Below are 25,539 nucleotides of genomic sequence, written 5' to 3'. Positions count from 1 at the left end.
ATAAACAAAAGAATGATTATTGGATATAAACAATAAACACTAGATTGATTACTACATGTAAACACTAGAATGATTATTTCATGTAAACAATAGAATGATTATGACATGTAAAAACTAGAATGATTATTTCATATAAACACTAGAATGACTATTACAGATAAACACAAGAATTATTATTACATATAAACACTAGAATGATTGTTACATATAAACACTAGAATGATTGTTACATATAAACACTAGAATGATTATAACATATAAACACTATAATGATTATGATATATAAACACTATAATGATTATGACATATAAACACTAGAATGATTATTACATATAAACACTAGAATGACTATTACATGTAAACACGAGAATGATTATTACATATAAACACTAGAATGATTATTACATATAAACACTAGAATGATTATTACATATAAACACTAGAATGATTATTACATGTAAACACTAGAATGACTATTACATGTAAACACGAGAATGATTATTACATATAAACACGAGAATGATTATTACATATAAACACTAGAATGATTATTACATATAAACACTAGAATGACTATTACATGTAAACACGAGAATGATTATTACATATAAACACGAGAATGATTATTACATATAAACACTAGAATGATTATTACATATAAACACTAGAATGATTATTACATATAAACACTAGAATGATTGTCACATATAGACTAGAGAATGAAATTTTTTACAAAGACATGTAATAACGAGAGTGATTATTTCTATATATGAATCATGAGGATTTTTATTGGATATAAACACGATCATATATCCTATCTAAGTAGTGGGTTACAATAAATCAAACTCAATCTGACCTCTAACCTTGGTAAGTGTAAGTTAGAGGAGGAAGTCAGAGAACGTTGTGATGGGAGTGTTGTGGGTGTAATAACCTTTGCCAGAGTAACGTCTGATGTACACCGTGTCTCCCTGCTGAAGCCGCAGGACAGCCATGTTTGTTCCCGTCTGGTAACCTGCATCGTCTTCTCCTATTGTTCTGACCTTTGATGACCCATTTAGAATAATGTCAACCATGTTATATTGTTTACTATATTCCACGACAGTGATGAAGAAGACGCAGTGTCCCTCTGTAGGGGCTGTGAAAACACCCGTACTGGGATTGTATCCATCCCCGATGTTGTTAATGAAATACTAACGCCCACTGTTCCAGGTTCCATTGTTAGACGTCACCCCGCCGTGAAGACCACTTTCTTTTGAAGATCTATATTAAATAGAAAAGATTAGGCATGTATACATATTTTGATATACATATAGGAAGACAATGATGTGCACAAAATACGTTTTTGACAAAAAAAGTGAGGATAGCGAAAAGTGATCAATCTCATAGAATTTTCCTATAAAGAATACAAACTTAAGAATAGGGCAGAAACGGACTCCTGGACAGACAAGAGGTGAGATAATGTATCTAGGAGGAGAAAGCATCCCCTGTTGACCTTGCTTTATCCGTCATTTTGTTGCACATTTGAAAATTTTTGTAAACAGTTTTACTATATATTTTAAGCTTAAGGTAAATCGTTAATTCCTTGGTATGACCAGATTCTGTGGCCCAGGTGTCGCAGTTGAAATGGATGTGATTATACTTTACACGGTGATGTTAATAAACCAGTTTTGTGGTTGCTAAAACACTCACTATATATAATTTCCAAATAACCCAATTTAACAGTCTATAATTTTGTAGTTGTTAATAATTTCATAATTTCAAAATGTTCCAATATAAGACCTTATATCATTCCTTATACCTGCGCCCGTAGGTCATGTTTTAAACCCAGTTGACATTACTCAACATCAAAATGCCTGTATTTCAAATTGATAATTTGTAGGTTTGAAGAAGACAGCTTTCCTCAATTCGGAACGTTTCTAAACATATTTCTACATATTTGCATATAATGTGTTGCAGCCTATTAATCTTGCATCTAATGTTAGGGATGTTAACCCAATTATCAGGAGGCCCTCCTCCCGGTGTGTACGATCGTCATGTTCTTAAAGATTTTCTTTGAAAAACTGCACACTTCTATCAACTATTGTAATTTTCTAACTTTGGAAAATAACATGACCCTTACTTTTGAATCTCCATTACCATTACCATCCGTGGATTTTTCTCTTTAGCCGGCCGATTCCGCGATATGACAAAAAAGTGTAAAGTTAAAAAAGGGAACAAGGAGAAGGACGCGGTCGATGCTAAGAGAGGGACTCACTAAAAGATGTAGTCAGGTAATATAAGAAATAAGTGATCAGAAGATCAGAGAATACTGCATAAGGGAAATATCGCCACCGTTCTATTTTCGCCCCTTTTGTCATCGTTATAATTGTCAGTGGGCGAAATTAAAACTGGGCGTAACTGTTTTCTGTCTTATCTCTGTTTTAACAGAACTGTGCCTGGGCGAATGTAAAACGGGGCAAACCGTCAGCAAGGTATAAAGGCGAAAATAACACAGGGCGAAAATAACCCTGTATACAGTAATCAGAAAACCATCAGTACAACATTTAGTGTTGGTCAGATTCATTCGGAACATCTCTAGAGAGGTCACAGCAGAGGATAACTTCAGTTGTTCAATCTGAGCTTCCTTCAGCTCGACCTTCAGACTGTCTACTGTTTTGTTCATGTAACCTTGAAAACGAAGATACCATTTGATGAAGAGAAATATTTAACGGAAAAAAGAATCATTTCGTATTATGCAAGATTCATCACAAACATTTCTCAGCGACTAGTTGAAGATTTGCCAGTAAGAGTTATCGTTAATAGGCTTAGGTTACAGTAGTTTATAATAAGTGTAATTTGTTTTACATTTTCACATCCATGTGCATGTGAGATTGGTTTACTGGGACAAATTAGATACTGTCATATGTTCACTTTTCCATAGCTTATACTCTATAATAAATGCAACAGTAATGAATAGTAACTCTAATTTCTTTTGTTTCGTGACCGTCAAATACATTTAAAGAAATTATACGTCATGTTATCTTTTGTATAAAATGACCTTGCGTCAAACTTAAACGATAATCGACAAACAAAACCAATATATTCTAGTTGTTTATTTTCACATTTCCGAGCCATTTCCTCATGAATGCATTGCAGTTGTGAAAAATACGCATATGGATCTCGTTAAGAAATGAACCTCAGTTATTTTAGATACATGCGCGCGTTAGTGATTTCTGAAGTATGACAGCGTGAAGCGTCGCAGCTCATACCCTCATGTATTTTCAAAATGAAGTTCATTTCTTAAGTATTATTGATGTCTATATTATCCATTCGAATTGGTCGATCACTTAAAGTCAAACCTACATAAAAACTGTTAAGAGTAATGTAGAATTGGTCAATCTCTCAAAGTCAAACCTGCATAGAAACTGTTAAGAGTAATGTAGAATTGGTCAATCACTCAAAGTCAAACCTGGATAGAAACTGCTGACAGTAATGTAAAATTTCTGATTAGAATATACATGTAGCAGGATTCTTACCAGTGATAGTTGGCAACATTCCAGAATGTGAATTTTCTAGGTCCGAAGTTGAACTGAAAATTTGTTGTCCGTAGTCGCTATCGTCGCATTGAAATTTTCCAATGAAGAGTTTACGGACTCGAACATCGCTAGGATCTTTTGATCCATGATGTCTGGAATGTCACTTTCAATTTAACGAGTGTGTGCGTTTAGATCCAGCAAGTTGATAGACAAATACCGTACCTCGATTTTAATGTCTGCCAGTATGTTTGAAACATTCAGTTCAAATGCCTTCCGATCGATATCGATATTTCGTTGGAACGACTCGTGCTTATCAGAAACTTATGTAACACTTCTTTCTATTTCCGAGAGGCGCCTACTGTGTTCTTTACTCTTATTTTTCAACACATGGTTTTCCAGTTTTAATTCTTGAACATCCGTTTTCAGTACAGAATTTTTTTGTTCGACCACAGCGAAGTTTTCCTTTAGAGTCAACATGTCTTTCATCAACGCGTGGACATTTTTGATCAAGTTCATTCTGATGATAGTTTCTTGATTCAGCAGTTGTCTGAACATGTCCACGTTTTGACTATCCACTCCGACGAGATTTTGGTTAGTAGAGTTCTGTACATTGTCGTCTGTGAGGAGACGGACTGTCGCGCTTCATTTAATTTTGAGACACAATGGATTTTCCACTAAGATGATGTTCGTGTAGTTGTGTGATATCGCGATAACGCAAATGTGACGACGTTGTTCAGATATTTTTAAGATTAATCATGAAAATACTGCAATGATATGAGGATATCTTGATACAAACGGGTTACGAATTATTTAGTAATACTTGCATTTAAAGTTGCTTATGAGATTGGGATTTTTCGAAAATTAAATATTGTACAAGAGCTTTTCATTAAAGTGAAAATGTCAGCATTTTCCACTAAATGTTTTTAAATTTTGCACGATAGCAGCTATCATGTTCTTACCATCCAAAGTTAGCATTAGTAACTGGCCAATCTTGGTAAATAGCACTGACGTAAGTAGTTATAATGAAAATCGTAGTTTGTCTCATTCACCACATGTAAATAAACACTGAAGTAATCATTCTTGGTATCTTCGAATACTAGAATTACATCTTGTTCAATGTACACGTAATAAGGATATGGGACTCACAGTGGGTGTGACCGGTCAACAAGGGATGCTTATTCCTCCTAGACACCTGATGCCACCTCTGATATTCCGCTGTCTTAATTTTGAATTTATAGGATTTATGAGATTGGTCACTGGCCTTTATCGTCATTTGTTCATCTTACAAATAATCGCCATAGGTGAGTGACAACACGAGCAGTGACCCCGACACAATACAACTATAAAAATTTTATATTTCTTTCAGTTTAACATTCGGATATCAAGGGAGAGGGGTCGACAAAGCACAATACCAAGACGGTTTCATCTTTGTATAATTTGTCAGAATTGCTCCATATAAAGGATTAGTGCTTTAATTGACGACGATTTACAGAATTTGGCATTGCAATGTTCTATAATTCCTTAACATACAATCAAAGTAACTTTGACTCCCACCCCAGTGGACCATGCATGTTCTGTTCTGCTTTGTACAAACATTTATTCTATAATCGTAATTTTCATCCATAAAAGTCAGAATTCCCCACCTTCTGTTGATATGGAAACAGCTGCACTGTTTCAGAGTGGGACATGTAGACATTTATGGACATTAACATAATTAAAGCTAATTCCATCCCAAAATTCATGTTTTTACACTTAATTTGATAACACAAACTCTGCAGCGCACTACTCCACCAGTGGAACAGTGAACAAACGATGAACGGTGTGGGGTACGAACAGTTTGAATATAAAACGAACGCTGATGGTTTGAACAGAACGGTTTTCTGCGAGAATGGAACGGTTTTTATCGAGAGCGGAACGCTTAAAGATGGAGAACGAACGGTTTGAGCTGGGAGCATAACACTTTGGGCCAAGATTTGAATGGGCGGTTTGACTCTGCACTTCTGTACATTTTACATAGAGACATTGAGAGAGAGAGAGAGAGAGAGAGAGAGAGAGAGAGAGATCACAAGTGAATTAATGATTACTGCACAAGCTTTGTAAAATTTCGATGACGGCCTCTAATAACTAAAATAAGTTTGGTTATTTTTTGTTTCTGGTACATGTGGGTAGGGTTAACTTATGACAGGCTAATAAAATCACACTTCTCTATCAGCTCAATATTTGTATTTCGTATATTTAGTTTATAGATTATTGCCCTAAATCATATCCCAGGTATACATGCAATCCATTCATAGTGGTCCACAAAATATCTTTCCAGGTGTCCCCTTCTCGCTTTGATTTTCTCCCATGTGGGCTATACCCGTACCACCAAACCCTATCAGCGAACCATGTGTTGGGATTTAGAAACTATGTAGTCAATAACACTGCCTGCCCTTCTTGAAAATCTACCTTTCATCTGAGGACATCCTTCTTACCTCTCAGCTGCAGATCTTTTGCTGGACCATGTAGGCTTTAATCTGAATCAGCAACTGACCACGTGTCTTAGTTTCGTATTTCCATTCATCTATATGCTAGACATTAAGGTGACACCTATACATGTTGCATATCTATTTTTATTAAATACAGTCCGAAGTATGTACACTCAAAGACAGCCCGAAGTGTGTACACTCAAAGATAGCCTGAAATGTGTACACTCAAAGATAGTCCAAAGCGTGGACACTCAAAGACAGTCCGAGGTGTGGACACTCAAAGACAGGCCGGGGTGTGTACACTCAAAGATAGTCTGAGGCTCTACAATATTCTAGAGATATTTCTGTTACACAAATTGCATACAGAGACACATGTACATGTTTGAAATACACTTTTTCATACCTTTGAGCATAATGCTTCAAATTAATTAAAAATTGAAATTAATCTGAAAACAATCACTATTGTGAACTGTCAAAAGAACTAACAATGAAAATACATGCGGTAGACATGTACAACTTTCAAGCCACATGTGTTTGCAATAAATAACCCACATCATTAGCAATTCAAACGCGATCTGTTTTTAATCAACCAATTTTCCAACACAAATAAACATAAAAGTCATATGCATTTATGAATAAACACACACTGAAATTTATGCAGCATGCATTGTGAAGTTTTATCGTATTTCAAATATATTTGCATGTATTTAATAAATACAATTACAAGATTTTTGTTTTGTACCGTAGTTTTTCACTAAAAGGTATAAATGGAGTCAAGTGTATGGTGTCAAAAGCTTCTAACTGCATGGACACACTCTCTGTGTACAGAAAGCGCGACACCCGGGGCGGCATTCAGAAAACATTTATGAGCATTTCCCAAAATATACACTGTATCTACATTCATCGTCGCGTACATACATGTTGACAGGACTTGTGGGACATTTTTAAACCGCGTAATTTGTACATCAATTGGTCAAAGTATAAGACATATATAGCAGTGGGCTTTGTGTGAATTCAGGTCGTGCAAATATTATAATTATTTGATGATATCTATATTATCGGAACTTTGCATGGAAACGGGTTTTTTTTTTCCAATTAAATCTTTTTTTATTTGTACATGTTTGGAGATTATATGGTTCCCAAAAGATCTTTGTCTGAAATTGATTTTGACGTGCAGACAATTTAATTTTACCAAGACTGTTGTGTAACTGATGCACTGTACGCAACACGGACTTGTTTAAAGTCACTAACAAGTACTAAGAATACTACAGGGAAAGAGGGATTTTTTTACTTGTTTTTTCAGAAATTTGTTTATGAATATTAATAAACACTAATGTAAAAGGATGAAAAATTATCCCTCCTCCATTAGTAGGCGAAATGCCTATCATAACAATCTGTAAAGATGGTAAATGTCAAAACATTGCAAAGGTAAATATCATATTGTGACCAATGCAAATAAATACAATTATAATCATTATATTGCTCTTTATTTCGCATTCCTTATAAGAGTTATGAGATTATTCACTGTTCATTATCGTTGGATATATACTTTCCCTAATCAATCAGACAACGTTAAAGACATTATCGTGTGCATGATTTGATATACACATTAATCATGACCGTATTATGCCCGTTATAAACATAAAAAACAACGTGTTCTGAAAAAACATGAAGGTGTGAAATGAATCTTTATTACATATCAACATCAGGATGATTATTACATATAAACACTAGAATGATTATAACATATAAACACTAGAATGATTATTACATATAAACACAAACATGATTGTTACATATAATCACGAGAATGATTATTACAAATAAACACGAGAATGACCATTCCATATAAATACGAGAATAAAACTATATACAAAGACATGTAATTACGAGAATGATTATTTCTATACATGAATCATCGCGAGGGTGTTTATTGGATATAGACACGATCATACAGTACCCGCAACGTTATTCTTGACATTCCTATCGTGCTCTATCGATGCGTGTATCCTATCGTATCGTGCGTGTATCCTATCGTATCGTGCGTGTATCCTATCGTGTCGTGCGTGTATCCTATCCTATCGTGTATGAGGTTTTCCGTTTTCTATCGTGTTTTGCGTTTATCAGGTCTATCATGTATCGTATTTTGCGTGTATCAGGTTTTCCGTTTATCGTGAAAATTGTTTATCGTGTAGCTTCGGAAACTATCGGGATCGTATATTAAATCTAATAAAAAAGTAAGATACTTTCCGAAAGCTTTATTCGTTTTGTTAAAAAAGCTATTTTTAGGAATCGAGGAAAGACAGTATATTTGAAAGAGGACATAAAGCTGTCGATTTTAAGGCAGAAAAAGAGCTGTATGTCTGTCCAGAGAGGGTGAAAATTTATCACAATTTCATTCTAAATAGTCTGGAAAGTAGGCAGTGGTTTGCCGAGTAAACCGAGGACAGTAAAACTGAAAGCTCCTTCATCTGGCGTTCATAAACATTTCCTTGTCTAGAAACAATTATTTGTAATTAACACTAACAGAGAAATAGGAAGTTCCGATCTGAAAGGAAAAATCAGTAAATTACATTGTTTATTACATATATTTTAATCATGGTTCTTTTTCTTCTGATTTTGTTCACCTGTATTCAACTTAATATATATCAACTACTGAACTTGTGCGCGTTCTTATCTATCTGATTTTGTGTATCACCCGTGTTTTGACAGTAAACATTCTCAGGGACATTGTATTTCACACATTTAGAAGATTAAGTTTTACAAGAGTGCAAGAGTATATTGCATCTCCCAAAATTCTGCTCAATTGGGCACGATTCAGCTGTCATCGTTGGTTTTTTTTTATTTGTACATGTACACATATACCAATAGTCGTACGTGTAGATACTGGAAATTTATGCTGGTTTTGATGATTATTTAAATTTTTTACACGCTAAACAGAAACATTTTAAAGCGTTTCTAAATTGCGACTTTAAATCAAGCCGGGTTTCGTATATGTTTTTAATAGTTTATTTATTTTTTGTTAACAAAATATCAATTCATATAAATATGTTCTAATTACTTATGACTATCAATTAGCACTCATAGTGTAGAAATATCTAACATTTGAGCATATGGTATAGTGCAGTGGATTGTATTTAAAGCGGTCATTATGAAAATAATTGTAGTTGTTGAATGAGAGGTGAACTCAGAGCTTGATGCAAAATGACCCCCCTCCTCACTACACACAAAATATTACTTGGTTTTTTTTATATCCAAGATAATAGACATTAGAGTAAGAGAGCTATTGAAGCAAGATATCACTACATTATATTACATTTTGTTAATTCCCTGTTTAATTGCTAAACGCTCGGCATCAAGTGTGAATGCCACGGGTCCTCGGAGATGACCTTGAAAATAAACACTCCGTGTCACGGTAGGTGTGGCACGGTAAAAAAAACACCTCACTGCTCAATGGTCGTAATTGCCGAGCATAAGCCTAAATTTAAAAGCTCTTCACCGGTCATGGTTACGTCTCCATATGAGTGAAATATTCTCGAGCGAGACGTTAAGCAAGATAAAATTCAATCACTCCCTGTATGATTCATATATTAAACATTCAAGGTGAAAATATACGTTTTAGAATCATTGGTTGAGAAAATTCATATAGATATCAAATAATGAATTCAATACCGTATATAGTTTAGCTTCCGGATTTTAGCTGTAATGACGTTAAAAAAACATAAATAGAATTTTTAAAAAAATAAACGTACAAATGTGGATAAATAAATTATATGCTCTAGGTATATATTGAGTATTGAAATCCTTTAATATTATTATCAACATAATGTAATTATTTTGTACGTATCAAACTTTCGTTCTGTCTAAATTGTTTCTAAATTTACAACATTTCTATCAGGTTTTCGTTTATCGTGAAGATCGTTTATCAGGTTTTGCGTTTATCAGGTTTACCGTGTATCCTATCGCATCATGCGTGTATCCTATCGTATCGTGCGTGTATCCTATCCTATCGTGCGTGTATCGTGTTCTATCGTTTATCATGTCAAGAATAACGTTGCGGGTACTGTATATCCTATCTAAGTATTGGGTTACAATAAAACAAACTCAATCTGACCTTGGTAAGTGTAAGTTAGAGGAGGAAGCCAGAGAACGTTGTGATGGGAATACTATTGCTGTAATAACCTTTACCAGAGGCATGTCTGATCCACACCGTGTCTCCCTGCTGAAGCCTCAGGACAGCCATGTTTACTCCCGTCTGGAAAGCTGCGTTTGAATCTCCTATTGTTCTGACCTTTGATGACCCATTCAGGACAATGTCAACCTTGCTATATTGTTTAATATATTCCACGACAGTGACGAAGAAGACGTAGTGTCCCTCTGTAGGGGCCTTGAAAACACCAGTATTGGGATTGTATCCACCCCCGATGTTGTTAATGACAGTCGGAAATACTAACGTCCCCCTGTTCCAGGTAGTACTGCTAGATGTCACCCCCGCGGTGAAGGCCACTTTCTTTTGAAGATCTATATTAAATAGAACAGATTAAGCATGTATACATATTTTAAAATACATGTAGGAAGACAATGACATGCACAAAATACGTTTTTGACAAAAAAGTGAGGATAACTTAAAGTGATCAATCTCATAATTTTCCTATAAAGAATACAAACTTAAGAATAGTGCAGACACGGACTCCTGGACAGACAAGAAGTGATATAATGTATCTAGGAGGAGAAAGCATCCCTTGTTGGCCTTGATTTATGCGTCATTGTGTTGCACATTTGAACATTTTTGTAAACGTTTTTCCTACATGTATATACTCTAAACTTAAGGTAAATCGTTTATTCCTTGGTATGACTAAATTCTGTCCTCCAGGGGTCATGGTAGAAATAAATATACATGTAGATCTATATGATTCTACTTTACACAGTGATGTTAATTAACCAATATTCTGGTTGCTAAAACATTCACTATATATAATTTCCAAATATTCCAATTTAACAGTTTATAATTTTGTGGTTGTGAAAAATATCATTATCTATAATTTCAAAATGTTCCAATAGCAGACCTTCTATTATTCCTTATAACCGCGCCCGTAGGTAATGTTTTGAACGCAGTTGACTTTACTCAACATCAGAATGCCTGTATTTCAAATTGATAAGTACGCTTGAAGAAGACAGCTTTGCTCAATTTGGAATGTTTCTAAACGTATTTCTATATATCTGCAAGCAATATTTTGCACCCTATTAATCTTGCATCTATTGTTAGGGATGTCAACCCGAATTATCAGGAGGCCCTCCTCCCGGTGTGTACGATCGTCATGTTCATAAAGAATTTCTTTGAAAAACTGGACACTTCTATCAACTATTTTCTAATTTTCTTACTTTGGAAAATAACATGACCCTTACTTTTGACATTTTGAATTCCCATTATCAACGAATGTTGTGTGGAATTTTTTTTTACCGGGCGATTCCAGGAGAAGACAAAACAAAGAAGGACGAGGTCGATGATGACAGATGAATTTCGATTAGAAAAACTCACCAAAGCATGTAGTCAGGTAATATAAGAAATAAGTGATCAGAAGATCAAAGAATACTGTGTAAGGGAAATATTCGCCACCGTTCTATTTTCGCCCCTTTTGCCCTCGTTATAATTGTCAGTGGGTGAAATTAAAACTGGGCGAAACTGTTTTCTCTCTTATCTCTGTTTTAACAGAACTGTGCCTGGGCGAATGTAAAACGGAGTGAAACTGTCTGCATGTGTAGAAAGGCGAAAATAACACATTAGAATTACCTAGTATATAGTAATCATAAAATAGGAAAATTGGTACACGTACCAAATTTACTGTTGTTCAGATTCATTCGGAACATCTCGAGAGAGGTCACAGCGGAGGATAACTTCAGTTGTTCAATCTGCGCGTCCTTCAACTCGACCTTCAGACTGTCTACTGTTTTGTTCATGTAATCTTAAAAATGAAGAGAGCATTTTATGACTAGAAATATTGAATGCAAAAAAGAATAATTTCATATCATGCACGATTCATTAAAAAGTGACGATTTGCCAATAAAGGTCATCGATAATCTGAGTAGGTTTAGAGTATTTTATAAGTGTATTTTTTCTTCTAATTTCACATCCATGTGCATGTAAGAATGGCTTACTAAGTCAAATTGGATAATGTAGTGTAATGTGTTCAGTTTTCAATAGCTTATAATCTATAACAAATGGAACAGTAAAAATATAATAGCTCTACTTTCATTTGTTTCGTGACCATCAAATACATTTAAAGAAACTATACATCATGTTATCTTTTATGTAGCATGACCTCGCGTCAAATTTATACTATGACTGAAAATTCTAGTTGTTTATATTCACATTTCCAATGTATTCTTTACTAATTGAAATAATAGCTATTTCCTCAGAAATGCAATGCGCTTTTGAACAATGCGCGTACAAATGTTGATAAACATGGTACGTCCATTTCAATGACTCGGAATGCTGACAGAAATAAAAGTAGAAAGGAAATATAAGAAAGGAACCCCAGTTTTGAAACAGTCTGATTAAAATCAAACCTCTCACTTCACTCGATATACGGAGAGGTTTGATTTTAATCAGATTGGTTTTGAAAATATATGAGCGCGTTAGCGATTTCTGAAGTATGACGGCGTGAAGCGTCGCAGCTCATACCCTCATGTATTTTCAAAAATGAAGTTCATTTCTTAAGTATTATTGATGTCTATATATCCATTTAAATTGGTCAATCACTCAAAGGCAAACCTGCATAAAAACCGTTAAGAGTAATATAAAATTGGCCAACCACTCAAAGTCAAACCTGTATATAAACCGTTAAAATGATAATGATAATAGCCTTTATTTAACACAAATTAGCATATTCATGTAGCTAGTTTCCAATGTGGCCCTGTATTAAATCATATACACAAACATAAAATTAACTTCTAAAATTAGTATCTACATGTACATATGAATACGATATAAAAGGAAAGGGGAAAAAACATAGCATAAGACACACCTAAATAGTGATAAAATTATTATCTAAATATGAACACTTGACATAAAAGAAAAGAAGGAAAAATAGCATAAGACACACGCGCACACAGTGCCATATCACAACTACATTTGACACATGAACAAAAAGAGGAAAGCACGATGTATAAGTGCTACTTCTATTAAAATATTCCATCAAATTCACAGCTTTAAAAATGCCAACCGAACCAGCGTTTCGAACGTTTTGAGACAGTTTGTTCCAAAGGAATGCAGAAGAGTAGCAGTATGAACGTTTATAATTTTCAGTTTTAACTCTTGGTAAATATGATAAATTAGACATTTAATCATTCGACCTGGTTTGGCGGCAACTCACATCTCTTGTATATTTAAAACTTTGAACAGAAAGACAACCTTTCTAAACATAAAATAATCCTTAGTTGGCATCCGGTTCAAATAAGAAAAAAATCGTCCGTTACACCAGACAGTACAGCAGTAAGTAAACTGTGGACATGCAATACTATTAAAAACCTTTATAAGTGCATTTGGTGGCATACAATAACTCACTTTTTTAAGTACAGCAAGTTTTCTTACAATTTACTTTGAAATAAACTCCACATGTGCATTCCATGATAAAGTATTATCTATATAAACACCAAATAATTTAGCCTTCTTCACAAAATCAATTTCTACACCATTAAAATCTATATTTAACATTCGACATTTCGGTAACCATTGAGACGTGCCAATAAGCATACATTGTGATTTTTGAAGATTTATACTGAGTTAATTTTTAAACATCCATTCTGCACTCAACTTAAGGTCATCTTGCAATGTTTGATTCAATTACATCAACATATTTATCACTCACGTCCTGTGAAGTGTCGTCTACATTCATTTTAACTGAAGAGTGTTTAAGACATTTTGGATAATCGTTAATGTACAAAATAAAAAATAATGGTCCTAAAATTGACCCCTGAGGAACTCCTAAGGATACATTTTTTTCTCTACATAACACACCTCTCCAACTGACACATTGCTTACGATTTGTAAGATATGATTGAAATCATTTAAAAGTATTGTGACAAATTCCAATAGACATAAGTTTATGCAAAAGCACTTCATTATTGACTGTATCAAAGGCTTTACGCAAGTCAATAAACAGAACCTCTGTAAGCGTTTCATCGTCCATGTTTTTGAACCATTCATCAGTAAGATCATTCAACGCTGTCTCACATGAATGATTTGGCCTAAATTCAGATTGACTATCTGTAATTAATTTGATTATTAACATTACTATTAAGAGTTATGTAAGATTAGTCAATCATCCAGAGTCAAACATGCATTGAAACTGTTAAGAGTAATGTAAGATTGGTCAATCACTCGCAATCAAACTGTATAGAAATTATTAAGAGAATTAAAAAAACTTGCTGATAAAGATATAGGAGGATACTTACCAGTGATATTAGCGAGGTGCCTACGTTATTTTTCAACACGTAGTTTTCAAGTTTTAATTCTTGGACCTCCGTTTTCAGTACCAATATTTCGTGATCAGTGGATGCTTTTATAGTTGAAATTTTCTGTTCGGCCACAGCAAGGTTTTCCTTTAGAATCGCCGTGTTTTTCATCAACGCGTCGACATTTTTGACCAAGTTCATTCTGATGATAGTTTCTTCATTCAGTAGTTGTCTGAACACGTCCAAGGTTTGACTATCTACTCCGACGAGATTTTGGTTAGTGGAGTTCTGTACATTGCCGCCTGTGAGGAGAGAGACTCCCGCGGTTTTGTTGATGATGACGACGACCAGCGTAAGGTACCCCGCGACATTCATGTTGACAAGTTGTATTACACTAACCACGACACACGCGTTATATTTATACCCAATATCAAGTAGGACGAATTAACAAAGGATACATATGATTATGAGGCATAATTTTTTCCCCACTAAAATGACACTCGTGTAGATTTGTGAATTCCGTTGTTCAGATATTTTTAAAGATTATTCATTAAAATCTTGCAGTGATATGAGGATATCTCGATACAAACAGGTTACGAACCACTTAGTAATACTTGCATTTGAAGTAGCTTTTGAGAATAGAACTTTTCGGAAATTAAGATATTGTACAATTAAGGGCTTTCCATAAAATTGAAAATGTCAGCATTTTCCATTGAATGTTTTTATTTAGTACGATGGCAGCTATCGGGTTCATCCGATCCAAAGTTAACATTAGTAACTGGTCAGTCTTCGCAAATAGCACTGAAGTAAGAAGGTGTAATGAAAATCGTAGTTTGTCTCATGCACTAAGACTGAAGTAAAGATTTGTTGCATCTTCAAGTACTAGTATCACATGGTGATCAAGATACACATGATCAAGATGTAGGACTCACGGTGGGTGTGACCGGTCAACAAGGGATGCTTATTCCTCCTAGACACCTGATCCCACCTCTGATATTCCGCTGTCTTAATTATGAATTTATAGGAATTATGAGATTGGTCACTGTCCATTATCGTCATTTGTTCATCTTATAAATAACAGCCATAGGTAACAACACGAGCAGTTACTCTAACACAATACAACTATAGTAATTTCATATTTCTTTCAGTTTAACATTCTGATATGAAGGGAGGGGGCGACACAGCACAGTATCAAGACGATTTCATCTTTGTACTATTTCTCAGAATGTCTCCATATAAAGGATTTGTGCTTTAATTGACGACGATTTACAGACTTTGGCACTGAAATCTTCTATGATTTTTTACACACAATCAAATTAACTTTAACCCCTCTTCATAGTGGATCATGCATGGTTTGTTCTGCTTTGTACAAGCATTTATCCTAAAATTGTAATTTTCCTCCATTAAAGTCAGAATATCCCACCTTTTGTTGATATGGAAACAGCTGCACTGTTTCTGAGTGGGACACTTAGACATTTATGGACATTAACATAATTGAAGCTAATTCCATCCAAAAATTCATGGTTTTTTTCATTTAATTTGATAACACAGACTCGCATTACTACACCAGTGGAACGGTGAACGAACGCTAACGGTTTGGGGAACGAACAGTTTTGAATAGAGAACGAACGCTAGGTGGTTTGAACAGAACGGTTTTCGGCAAGAATGGAACGGTTTTTATTGAGAGCGGAACGCTTGCATTGAAGATGGAGAACGAACGGATTGAGTTGGGAACATAACACTTTGGGCCAAGATTTGAACGGGTGGCACATTTTACATACAGAGACATTGGAGAGAGAGAGAGAGAGAGAGAGAGAGAGAGAGAGAGAGAGAGAGAGAGAGAGAGAGATTATAATTAAAGTTTTAGCAAATAATTTATTTGAAATTGTTATCATTTTAACGTGGGATGAAGGGGGTGAAAATACATGTACATGAAACCAAGTTCACATGAAATAACGACCTGTACCGTTATTAATAGAGGATGACCTTTTTATATATACAAAATTATTTTGAAAAACTCCCTGTGTCATTTCAAGTCCCTTTTCGATAACAATGTTACCTTTTAACTCAGAAATGTAAGCAGTTTCTTTGCATAATTTTAAAATAATTTTCAGTACAATTACTGCAGTGATAATAAAAAAGTCAGTTTGTAGATGCATTATTTCTCGGGAATTTAATTGATGTTTCGTAACGAATGAAGTATTCCTGTGTTAGATATATTAAACTGTGTAAAAGCGTATTCATTGACCTAAAATCGAATGCTTCTTGAAATAAAAAAAGGTTCGGTACATGTAATTGCAATCTTATGGGCCTTGTGAAAGTGGGTGGAACCAGCGATAATTCATTGGGATATGGTGATTCATTCCGTTTGAAATATTAGATTGTGAGAGTATTTCTAACTGTGGGTTTACGATATTACATTGTGTGAGTATTTCTAACTGTGGGTTTACAATATTAGATTGTGTGAGTATTTCTAACTGTGGGTTTACAATATTAGATTGTGTTGGTATTTCTAACTGTGGGTTTACAATATTACATTGTGTGGATGTTTCTAACTATGGGTTGACAATATTAGATTGTGTAAGTATTTCTAAATGTGGGTTTACAATATTACATTGTGTGGGTATTTCTGACAGTGGGCTTACAATATTACATTGTGTGAGTATTTCTGACAGTGGGCTTACAATATTACATTGTGTGGGTATTTCTGACAGTGGGCTTACAATATTACATTGTGTGAGTATTTCTGACAGTGGACTTACAATATTAGATTGTGTGAGTATCTCTAACAGTGGGATTATCATATTAGATTGTGTGAGTATTTCTAACTGTGAGTTTAAAATATTACATTGTATGTATATTGCTACATGTGGATTTACAATATCATTTTGTGTGAGTATTTCTAACTGTGGCTTTACAATATTAGATTGTGTGAGTATTTTTAAATGTGGGTTTACAATATTACACTGTGTGGGTATTTCTAACTGTGGGTTTACAATATTAGATTGTGTGCGCATTTCGAACTGTGGGTTTACGATATTAGATTGTGTTGTTATTTCTAACAGTGGGTTTACAATATATTAGATTGTGTGAGTATTTCTAAATGTGGGTTTATAATAATAGATTGTGTGGGTATTTCTAACTGTGGGTTTACAATATTAGATTGTGTATTTTAACAGTAGGTTTACAATATTACATTGTGTTAGTATTTTTAACTGTGGGTTTACAATATTACATTGTGGGAGTATTTCTAACTATGGGTTTACAATATTAGATTGTGTGAGTATTTCTAACTGTGGGTTTACAATATTAGATTGTGTGAGTATTTCTAACTGTTGGTTTACAATATTACATTGTGTAAGCATTTCTAACAGTGGGTTTACCATATTAAATTGTGTTCGTTCACAATATTAGATTGTGTATTTTTAACTGTGGGTTTACAATATTAGATTGTGTGGGTATTTCTAACTCTCGGGTTACAATATTAGATTGTATGTGTATTTCTACCTTTAGGTTTATAATACTGCATTGCGTGAGTATTTCAAAGTGTAGGTTTACAATACTACATTGTGTGGGTATTTCTAACTGTGGGTTTACAATATTAAATTGTGTGAGTATTTCTAACTGTGGGTTTACAATATTACATTATGTGGGTATTTCTAACTATGGGTTTACAATATTACATTATGTAGGTATTTCTAACTCTTCGTTTACAATATTAGATTGTGTAATTTTAACTGTGGGTTTACAATATTACATTATGTGGGTATTTCTAACTCTTCGTTTACAATATTAGATTGTGTAATTTTAACTGTGGGTTTACAGTATTAGATTGTGTGAGTATCTCTAACTGTGGGATTATCATATTAGATTGTGTGAGTATTTCTAACTGTGGGTTTACAATATTAGATTGTGTGAGTATGTCTAAATTTGGGTTTACAATATTACATTATGTGGATATTTGTAACAGTGGGTTTACAATATTAGATTGTGTGAGTATTTCTGATTGTGGGTTTACAATATTACATTGTTTGGGTATTTCTAACTGTGGGTTTACAATATTAGATTGTGTGGGTATTTCTAACTCTGGGTTTACAATATCACATAGTGTGAGTATTTGTAACTGTTCGTATACAATATTAGATTGTCTGAGTATCTCTAACAGTGGGTTTACAATATTATATAGTGTGGGTATTTCTAACTGTGGGATTACAATATTACATTGTGTGAGTATTTCTAACTGTGGATTTACAATATTACATTGTGTGAGCATTTCTAACTGTGTGATTACAATATTACATTGTGTGGGTATTTCTAACTGTGGGTTTCCAATAATAGATTGTGTGAGTATTTCCAACTGTGGAATTATAATATTACATTGTGTGAGTATTTCTAACTGTGGGTTTACAATATTACATTGTGTGAGTATTTCTAACTGTGGGTTTACAATATTACATTGTGTGAGTATTTCTAACTGTGGGTTTACAATATTACATTGTGTGAGTATTTCTAACTGTGGGTTTACAATATTACATTGTGTGAGTATTTCTAACTGTGGGATTACAATATTACATTGTGTGAGTATTTCTAACTGTGGGATTACAATATTACATTGTGTTGGTATTTCTAACTGTGGGTTTACAATATTAGATTGTGTGAGTATCTCTAACAGTGGGATTATCATATTAAATTGTGTGGGTATTTCTAACTGTGAGTTTACAATATTAGATTGTGTGAGTATGCCTAACTTTGGGTTTACAATATTACATTATGTGGGTATTTCTAACTGTGGGTTTACAATATTAAATTATGTGGGTATTTCTAACTGTGGTATTACAATATTACGTTGTGTTGTTATTTCTAACTGTGGGTTTACAATATTACATTGTGTGAGTATTTCTAACTGTGGGTTTACAATATTACATTGTGTGAGTGTTTCTGACTGTGGGTTTACAATAGTACATTGTGTGAGTATTTCTAACTGTGGGTTTACAGTATTAAATTATTTGGGTATTTCTAACTGTGAGATTACAATATTACATTGTGTGAGTATTTCTAACTGTGGGATTACAATATTACATTGTGTGGGTTTACAATAATAGATTGTGTGAGTATTTCTAACCGTTCGTTTACAATATTACATTGTGTGAGTATTTCTGAAAGTTGGCTTACAATATTAGATTGTGTGAGTATCTCTAACAGTGGGATTATCATATTACATTATGTGGGTATTTCTAACTGTGGGTTTACAATATTAGATTTTGTGGGTATTTCTAACTGTGGGTTTACAATATTAGATTGTGTGGGTATTTCTAACTGTGGGTTTACAATATTAGATTGTGTGGGTATTTCTAACTGTGGGTTTACAATATTAGATTGTGTGAGTATCTTTAACAGTGGGATTATCATATTACATTATGTGGGTATTTCTAACTGTGGGTTTACAATATTAGATTGTGTGGGTATTTCTAACTGTGGGTTTACAATATTAGATTATGTGGGTATTTCTAACTGTGGATTTACAATATTAGAGTATGTGGGTATTTCTAACTGTGGGTTTACAATATTACATTGTGTGAGTATTTCTAACTGTTGGTTTCCAATATTAGATTCTGTGAGTATTTCTAACTGTGGGATTACACTATTACATTGTGTGAGTATTTCTAACTGTTGGTTTCCAATATTAGATTCTGTGAGTATTTCTAACTGTGGGATTACAATATTACATTGTGTGGGTATTTCTAACTGTGGGTTTACAATATTAGATTGTGTGAGTATTTCTAACTGTGGGTTTACAATATTAGATTGTGTGAGTATTTCTAACTGTGGGATTACAATATTACATTGTGTGAGTATTTCTAACTGTGGGTTTGCAATATTAGATTGTGTGGGTATTTCTAACTGTGGGTTTACAATATTACATTATGTGGGTATTTCTAACTGTGGGTTTACAATATTAGATTGTGTATTTTAATAGTGGGTTTACAATATTACATTATGTGGGTATTTCTAACTGTGGGTTTACAATATTGGATTGTTTTATTAACAGTGGGTTTACAATATTAGATAGTGTGAGTATATCTAACTGTGGATTTACAATTGTGTGGGTATTTCTAACTGGAAGTTTACAATATTACATTATATGGGTATTTCCAGTGGCACCAGCCGGCGCCCCCCCCCCCCTAAAATTTTCAAACTGAAGGTAAATTGCGGTACCTTGTTTAGGAAAATGTTCTAAACGATAAAAGAAGCAATAATTTCCTCCACTTCTGGAGAAATAAATGACAAAATCTTTTGATTTCTTGAATAACTTTATTGGAAGAACTTAATTTTTTCCAAAAAAAAAAACCCTTAAAATTTGGGTCATTTTATTAATTTCACCTTATCACCTTCGCCCCTAGTCCCCCACCAGGGCTTCGCCCTGATCCCACTGCCTCATAAAGTGGCGCCCCCCGTAACCGCAATTACTGGATCCACCCCTGATTTCTGACAGTGGGTTTACAATAATACATTGTATGATTATTTCAAAATGTGGGTTTACAATATCACATTGTGTGAGTATTTATAACTGTGGTTTTACAATATTAGATTGTGTGAGTATTTCTAATTGTGGGTTTACAATACGTTACTGTTTTATTTGGTTATGAAGAATAAAAAAGAAACACTTTCATTTTGTTGTTGCTATTGTGGGCTTTTTTCCTGTAAATATTAATATTTTTTTGCAATCAACATTTTCAATCTGAAATGTTCGCAGTTAGTTATAGTCAATATTCAGTTACGGATCAACGTGTGATGTAGACGATGATTGTGTATTCAAAATGAACACCCCACCCCTACCCCCTATTCAATGTTTAAAATTGAAAAATTGTCAGTGATAATTTTTTTTTTTCAATTAAATATCAAATGTATATGTGCCGTCTTGTTCGATGTTAAAGATTTGACAATTTTACAACAAATTATATGTACGGGTATTAAAGGAGAACTGGTCTACTCAATGTGAGGAGAAAATGATGATTTTCTGATGCTATATTTTAATACGAAGGAATGACGTTTATTGTGGACGTGCAAAAATATTATTAGCAGCACCATGGGAGATGAGGATTTTGTTTACAATATGTATTCGCACTGAATTGTGATTTCATGTTAAACATGAAATTTAACTCCCCTCCATTGCTCGGAGGGGTTCTTTTTATCGCTGAACGTACCCCGCCAACAGCCTGTAAGCCGTCCACGTTTTCACATCGCCAAATGCAATTGTGCGTGCAACGTCATGTACTAAAAAACTCGAAATGGGGCGTTCACAATCCGACTCGAAGAATGCATGATTTGTAATTCAATTGAGTGAAATTGCACAACCTACAAAGCTTGATATAAAACTCGTGGTTTTTTTATTCCTACGAAAATATACAAAGATTACGGCTTATATACATGTAGCTTTAAATTGAATAACATTTGCATACATATGGCACTCGGTATTTTGAATTTTAATTTAGTAAGGGTGCAGTCTGATTAAAATCAGACCCCATACTCATCCCAACGATATGATAATGAGTATGGGGTCTGATTTTAATCAGAGTGGTAAGGGTGTGTCTGCCTTGTTTCACTTTAAGACTGTTTCGACTTTTAAGTAAAGACGCACTTTATCGAAAACTAACAGTTTTATTCTTCCCTGTACGCTGTATTTCAGGAGTATATAGTGTAGCAATATTATTCGAAGTGGTCGTGGTAGGGGGGGGGGGGGGGGGGGTACTTCACAACTGTCTAAACTTCTTGACATGCATTGATTGAACATTGTTTAACGTACCTCTCGAGAATATTTCACTCATATGGAGACATCACCACTGCCGGTGAAGGGCGGCAAAATTTAGGCCTATGCTCGGTGCTTATGGCCATTGAACAGGGAGGGATCTTTATTGTGCCACACCTGTTGTGACACGGGACCTCGGTTTTTGCGGTCTCGTCCGAAGGACCGTCCCATTTAGTCGCCTCTTACGACAAGGAAGGGGGCACTGAGTACTTATTCTAACCTAATCCAAGATTCCTCTGATTCTTACCCCCGCTTTTATATTATGGCATTGCGGGGGAGAGTCAGAGCGGACTCCATATTGAAAAGTGGGAATTCAGAGACACCAGTTGGTGTCACTGCTTTACCTACCTCGTTTAAACGGCCCTAACATCGACAAATGAAGCATTTGAATTAGTCGACGACTCGCCATTTGATTTCCTTGCGCATGACGTCAGCACATAAACACAAATTTCCATTGTTTAAACGGCGATATTTGCATCGTATTAATCACGATCTATTTGTAGAATAATCTTCCGATAACTGAATCCTCACGTCTTGGAAGATAGATCCGCGAAATAAAGTTGTAAGAGGTAGGTGCCGCTGAATTTCCACTTTTCAATATGGAGTCCGCTCTGACTCTCTCCCGCACATGTCACAATATAAAAATGGGGGTAAGAATCAGAGGAATATCGGATTAATTCTAACTCGGATCCCTACGGGATCTTGACATGTAAACGATAATAATCCTGAAACAAACTGAAATGGAGAAATATGACATGTCAAACATTGCCATTTTTATTTTTTTATTTTTACCATTTCGTATTGTATAATGTTCTATTAAATTCAATTTACTACATAGCTTTGTAAATTTGTAGCGAAAATGGTGGTGGGGGTGGGGGTGGGGCAGACCCATTCTCTATACTAAGGTTTTTCATGTTAGAACTGAGGAGGACCCATTGAATGCTAGTTGGCGGAAGTGCGGCGGAAAGGGGTGAACTTGAACGACATAAACATGAACAAATACTTACACCTGGTGACGTGTTGATTGCGAATCAATAAGTTGTTTAAAGGACACATCTCATGTTTTCAAAGTATACAATATTACATGCATTTTGTCTTCTTTATGCTTATAGTAATTAATTCTAATAGTTCGTTCGCCGAAATTCTGCGATATTTAACCACAATACAGACTTAAATCTAAGTCCCGATTTCAAAAAGTCAAGTTAATTAGGTAGGTAGTCACGTGGTACAGGTGAATTAGGACAAGTCCTATGTGTCCAATGGGTTGATCCACCCCATATATAAATACGCATATATAATATGGTAATTAGAAGGGGGGAACCTTGACAGGGAGCCGTAACTAACCGAAGGGGTACTGTCTGTTGGCTTGACTTTTTATATAAAACAATATTATTATATTCTAAGTAAAACCCTTTGGATCACGTTTAAGCAATGAATTATTATTTATTGAAAGATATAGTCTCATAACTGCAACGGTGTGTGCACACATGTACATATTAAAAATGCGCGTTAGCGCGTTATGAAAATTTGTTTGCACACACCGGTGCGGTTATGAGACTACATCTTTCAAAAAATTATAATTCATTGCTTATATTTACATTTTAAAAACATTTTTAAAGTGTGCATTTTTCCTACATATTTCAAATCTCCAGCCTAATTCTTTGGGTAGGTAGCGATTAACGGAACAGCCGTGAAAAGCAAAACGTGATGTCATAACGTAAAAGAAAAGAGTGCGCAATGCTGAAAAAAAAAATTAATAGTCCAATTCTTGAATTGATTTTCAATAAATATCATACAAATCAAATTATTAACAAAGTTTACAATCTGAACTAGGTTTAAACATTTCAAAATCTCGTCTAATTTTTAAACAGCGTTGGTATAGTCACCAAAGGTGCTAGTCGGCCATGTTGTCACTTCGAGAAATTGAAAGTACAATTACGGAAAGAAGAATTGTTGAAAAATCCAGCACTTGGATTAATTTCTTGTGTTTGTTCAGTGATATTAACCACATATTAGAGGTAAGATCAACTTATCTGGCATCGAATGAGACGGGAATGGACAGCAAAGCTTTGTTTTCATTCGGTACACCTGTGGCCGAGCACAGGACCTGCATGTTAATTTTGATTGATTGATTGTATCTTGCTTAACGTCTCTCTCGAGAATGTTTTACTCATATGGAGACGTCACCAAGACCGGTGAGGGCCTTTGCTCTGCGCTTACGGCCTTTGAGCAGCGAGGGTTCGTTAGCGTACCACACCTACTGCGACACGGGACATCCGTTTTTAAGGTCATCTCCGAGGACCCGTGACATTCACACCTGATGCCGAGTGTTTGGCGATGGAACTGTCACTACCTGTTTTAACGACTTAGGTCTATCGCGGCCGGGATTCGAACCCCGGCCTTCCGCATGCGGGGCGAACGCTCTAACCACTAGGACACCGGTAAATTTGTCTGTAATAATAATAGTATGGGTCTTATACCATACCATCCCCTAATAAGGGGTAATGATACTTTTATTAGTAAGTTGTATGGTATAAGACCCCTACTATTATCATCACTGGTTGAAGCGTTCCTGCGGGTCGAGGTACAGACATGATCGACAGTGTTCTTACGCCTAACAGATTTATAGTGATTCGGTCTTTGCAGTTATAGGCAAATATCATTCAAAATTCTCTAATGCATTTTATCACAGGGTGAAAGAGTAAATGTACATGTAAATATAATGTTTTGAATATATTCAATACAAATACATTGAACTTTACATAGTAAAATATCATTCCCTTGATTGATTTGAATACGCAATATTTCGAGTTCGAGCCCCGCTCGTGTCATGGCTGCCGCCAACTAAAGACGTAAACATAGGTAGTCCTTGCTCCTTTGCCAAATGTTCGACATAAATTTAGAACTAAGGGACACGGATCTTTTGGATATATAACGGGGGCCCCTAGAAGAGACAGGCAAGTTAAAGAAATTTCAGGATCCACGCAAGAATGTACTTTGGCGAAACAATGAAATTGTAAGTGAAAAACCAATTGGAAGTGCATGACATATGAGCAGTAAGGGAAAACGTTCCACAACGAATTTTCTTTTGCAAAGTCTGAATAAATCCCATGAGAACTAGTATCACTTGGGGATTAGAATTGAAGAAAAAAAATTGGAACTAATTAATTCGCCCTGGCAGTGTTTTGAATTCGAGGTTCACGCTGTCATTGTCCTGTCACAACTTCTATCATAATAATAACACTTCTGGACGCCGCCACGCTGCGGATATGCTCGGGATGAACTGAAATGACAT

At 34.8% G+C, this 25,539-nt stretch overlaps 2 protein-coding genes across 3 annotated transcripts; both read right to left on the bottom strand.

Moving 5' to 3' along the window:
- Positions 1-509: 509 nt before the first annotated feature.
- LOC125673821 (uncharacterized) lies at positions 510-4,560 on the bottom strand. The gene is made up of 5 exons (XM_056160848.1): positions 4,475-4,560; positions 3,945-4,155; positions 3,692-3,824; positions 2,399-2,667; positions 510-1,190 (listed from the first exon to the last, which is right to left on the bottom strand). Exons 1-5 carry the CDS (start codon positions 4,558-4,560, stop codon positions 879-881), a joined length of 1,011 nt encoding a protein of 336 aa, XP_056016823.1. The 3' UTR covers positions 510-878.
- A 3,098-nt stretch (positions 4,561-7,658) lies between these two features.
- On the bottom strand, positions 7,659-14,860 carry LOC125673819 (complement C1q-like protein 2). Of its 2 annotated transcripts, XM_056160387.1 has the most exons (3): positions 14,438-14,832; positions 11,818-11,946; positions 7,659-10,504 (listed from the first exon to the last, which is right to left on the bottom strand). In XM_056160387.1, the coding sequence occupies exons 2-3, from the start codon at positions 11,939-11,941 to the stop codon at positions 10,113-10,115; spliced, it is 516 nt and encodes a 171-aa protein (XP_056016362.1). In that variant the 5' UTR covers positions 11,942-11,946; positions 14,438-14,832; the 3' UTR covers positions 7,659-10,112. The 2 variants fall into 2 exon arrangements, with proteins under 2 accessions (XP_056016362.1, XP_056016363.1); XM_056160388.1 differs by lacking the exons at positions 7,659-10,504; positions 11,818-11,946 and adding an exon at positions 12,834-14,249 and having other exon boundaries at positions 14,438-14,860.
- Positions 14,861-25,539: the final 10,679 nt, after the last annotated feature.

Source organism: Ostrea edulis, chromosome 3 (assembly GCF_947568905.1).
Source record: "Ostrea edulis chromosome 3, xbOstEdul1.1, whole genome shotgun sequence".
In the NCBI taxonomy this organism is placed as follows: domain Eukaryota; kingdom Metazoa; phylum Mollusca; class Bivalvia; order Ostreida; family Ostreidae; genus Ostrea; species Ostrea edulis.
This window is presented reverse-complemented; position numbering and strand designations above follow the sequence as displayed.

Bases quoted from the DNA above. Each gene is read 5' to 3' on its own strand.
- LOC125673819 (XM_056160387.1), bottom strand. From the start codon at position 11,941: ATGAACAAAACAGTAGACAGTCTGAAGGTCGAGTTGAAGGACGCGCAG. The intron at 10,505-11,817 runs GTACGTGTACCA...TATTTAATATAG, and splicing joins TCTGAACAACAGTAAATTTG to ATCTTCAAAAGAAAGTGGCC.
- LOC125673821 (XM_056160848.1), bottom strand. From the start codon at position 4,560: ATGAGACAAACTACGATTTTCATTATAACTACTTACGTCAGTGCTATT. The intron at 4,156-4,474 runs GTAAGAACATGA...AATTAAATGAAG, and splicing joins ACTAATGCTAACTTTGGATG to CGCGACAGTCCGTCTCCTCA. The intron at 1,191-2,398 runs GTTACGCCCAGT...AGTGGGCGTTAG, and splicing joins CAGAGATAAGACAGAAAACA to TATTTCATTAACAACATCGG.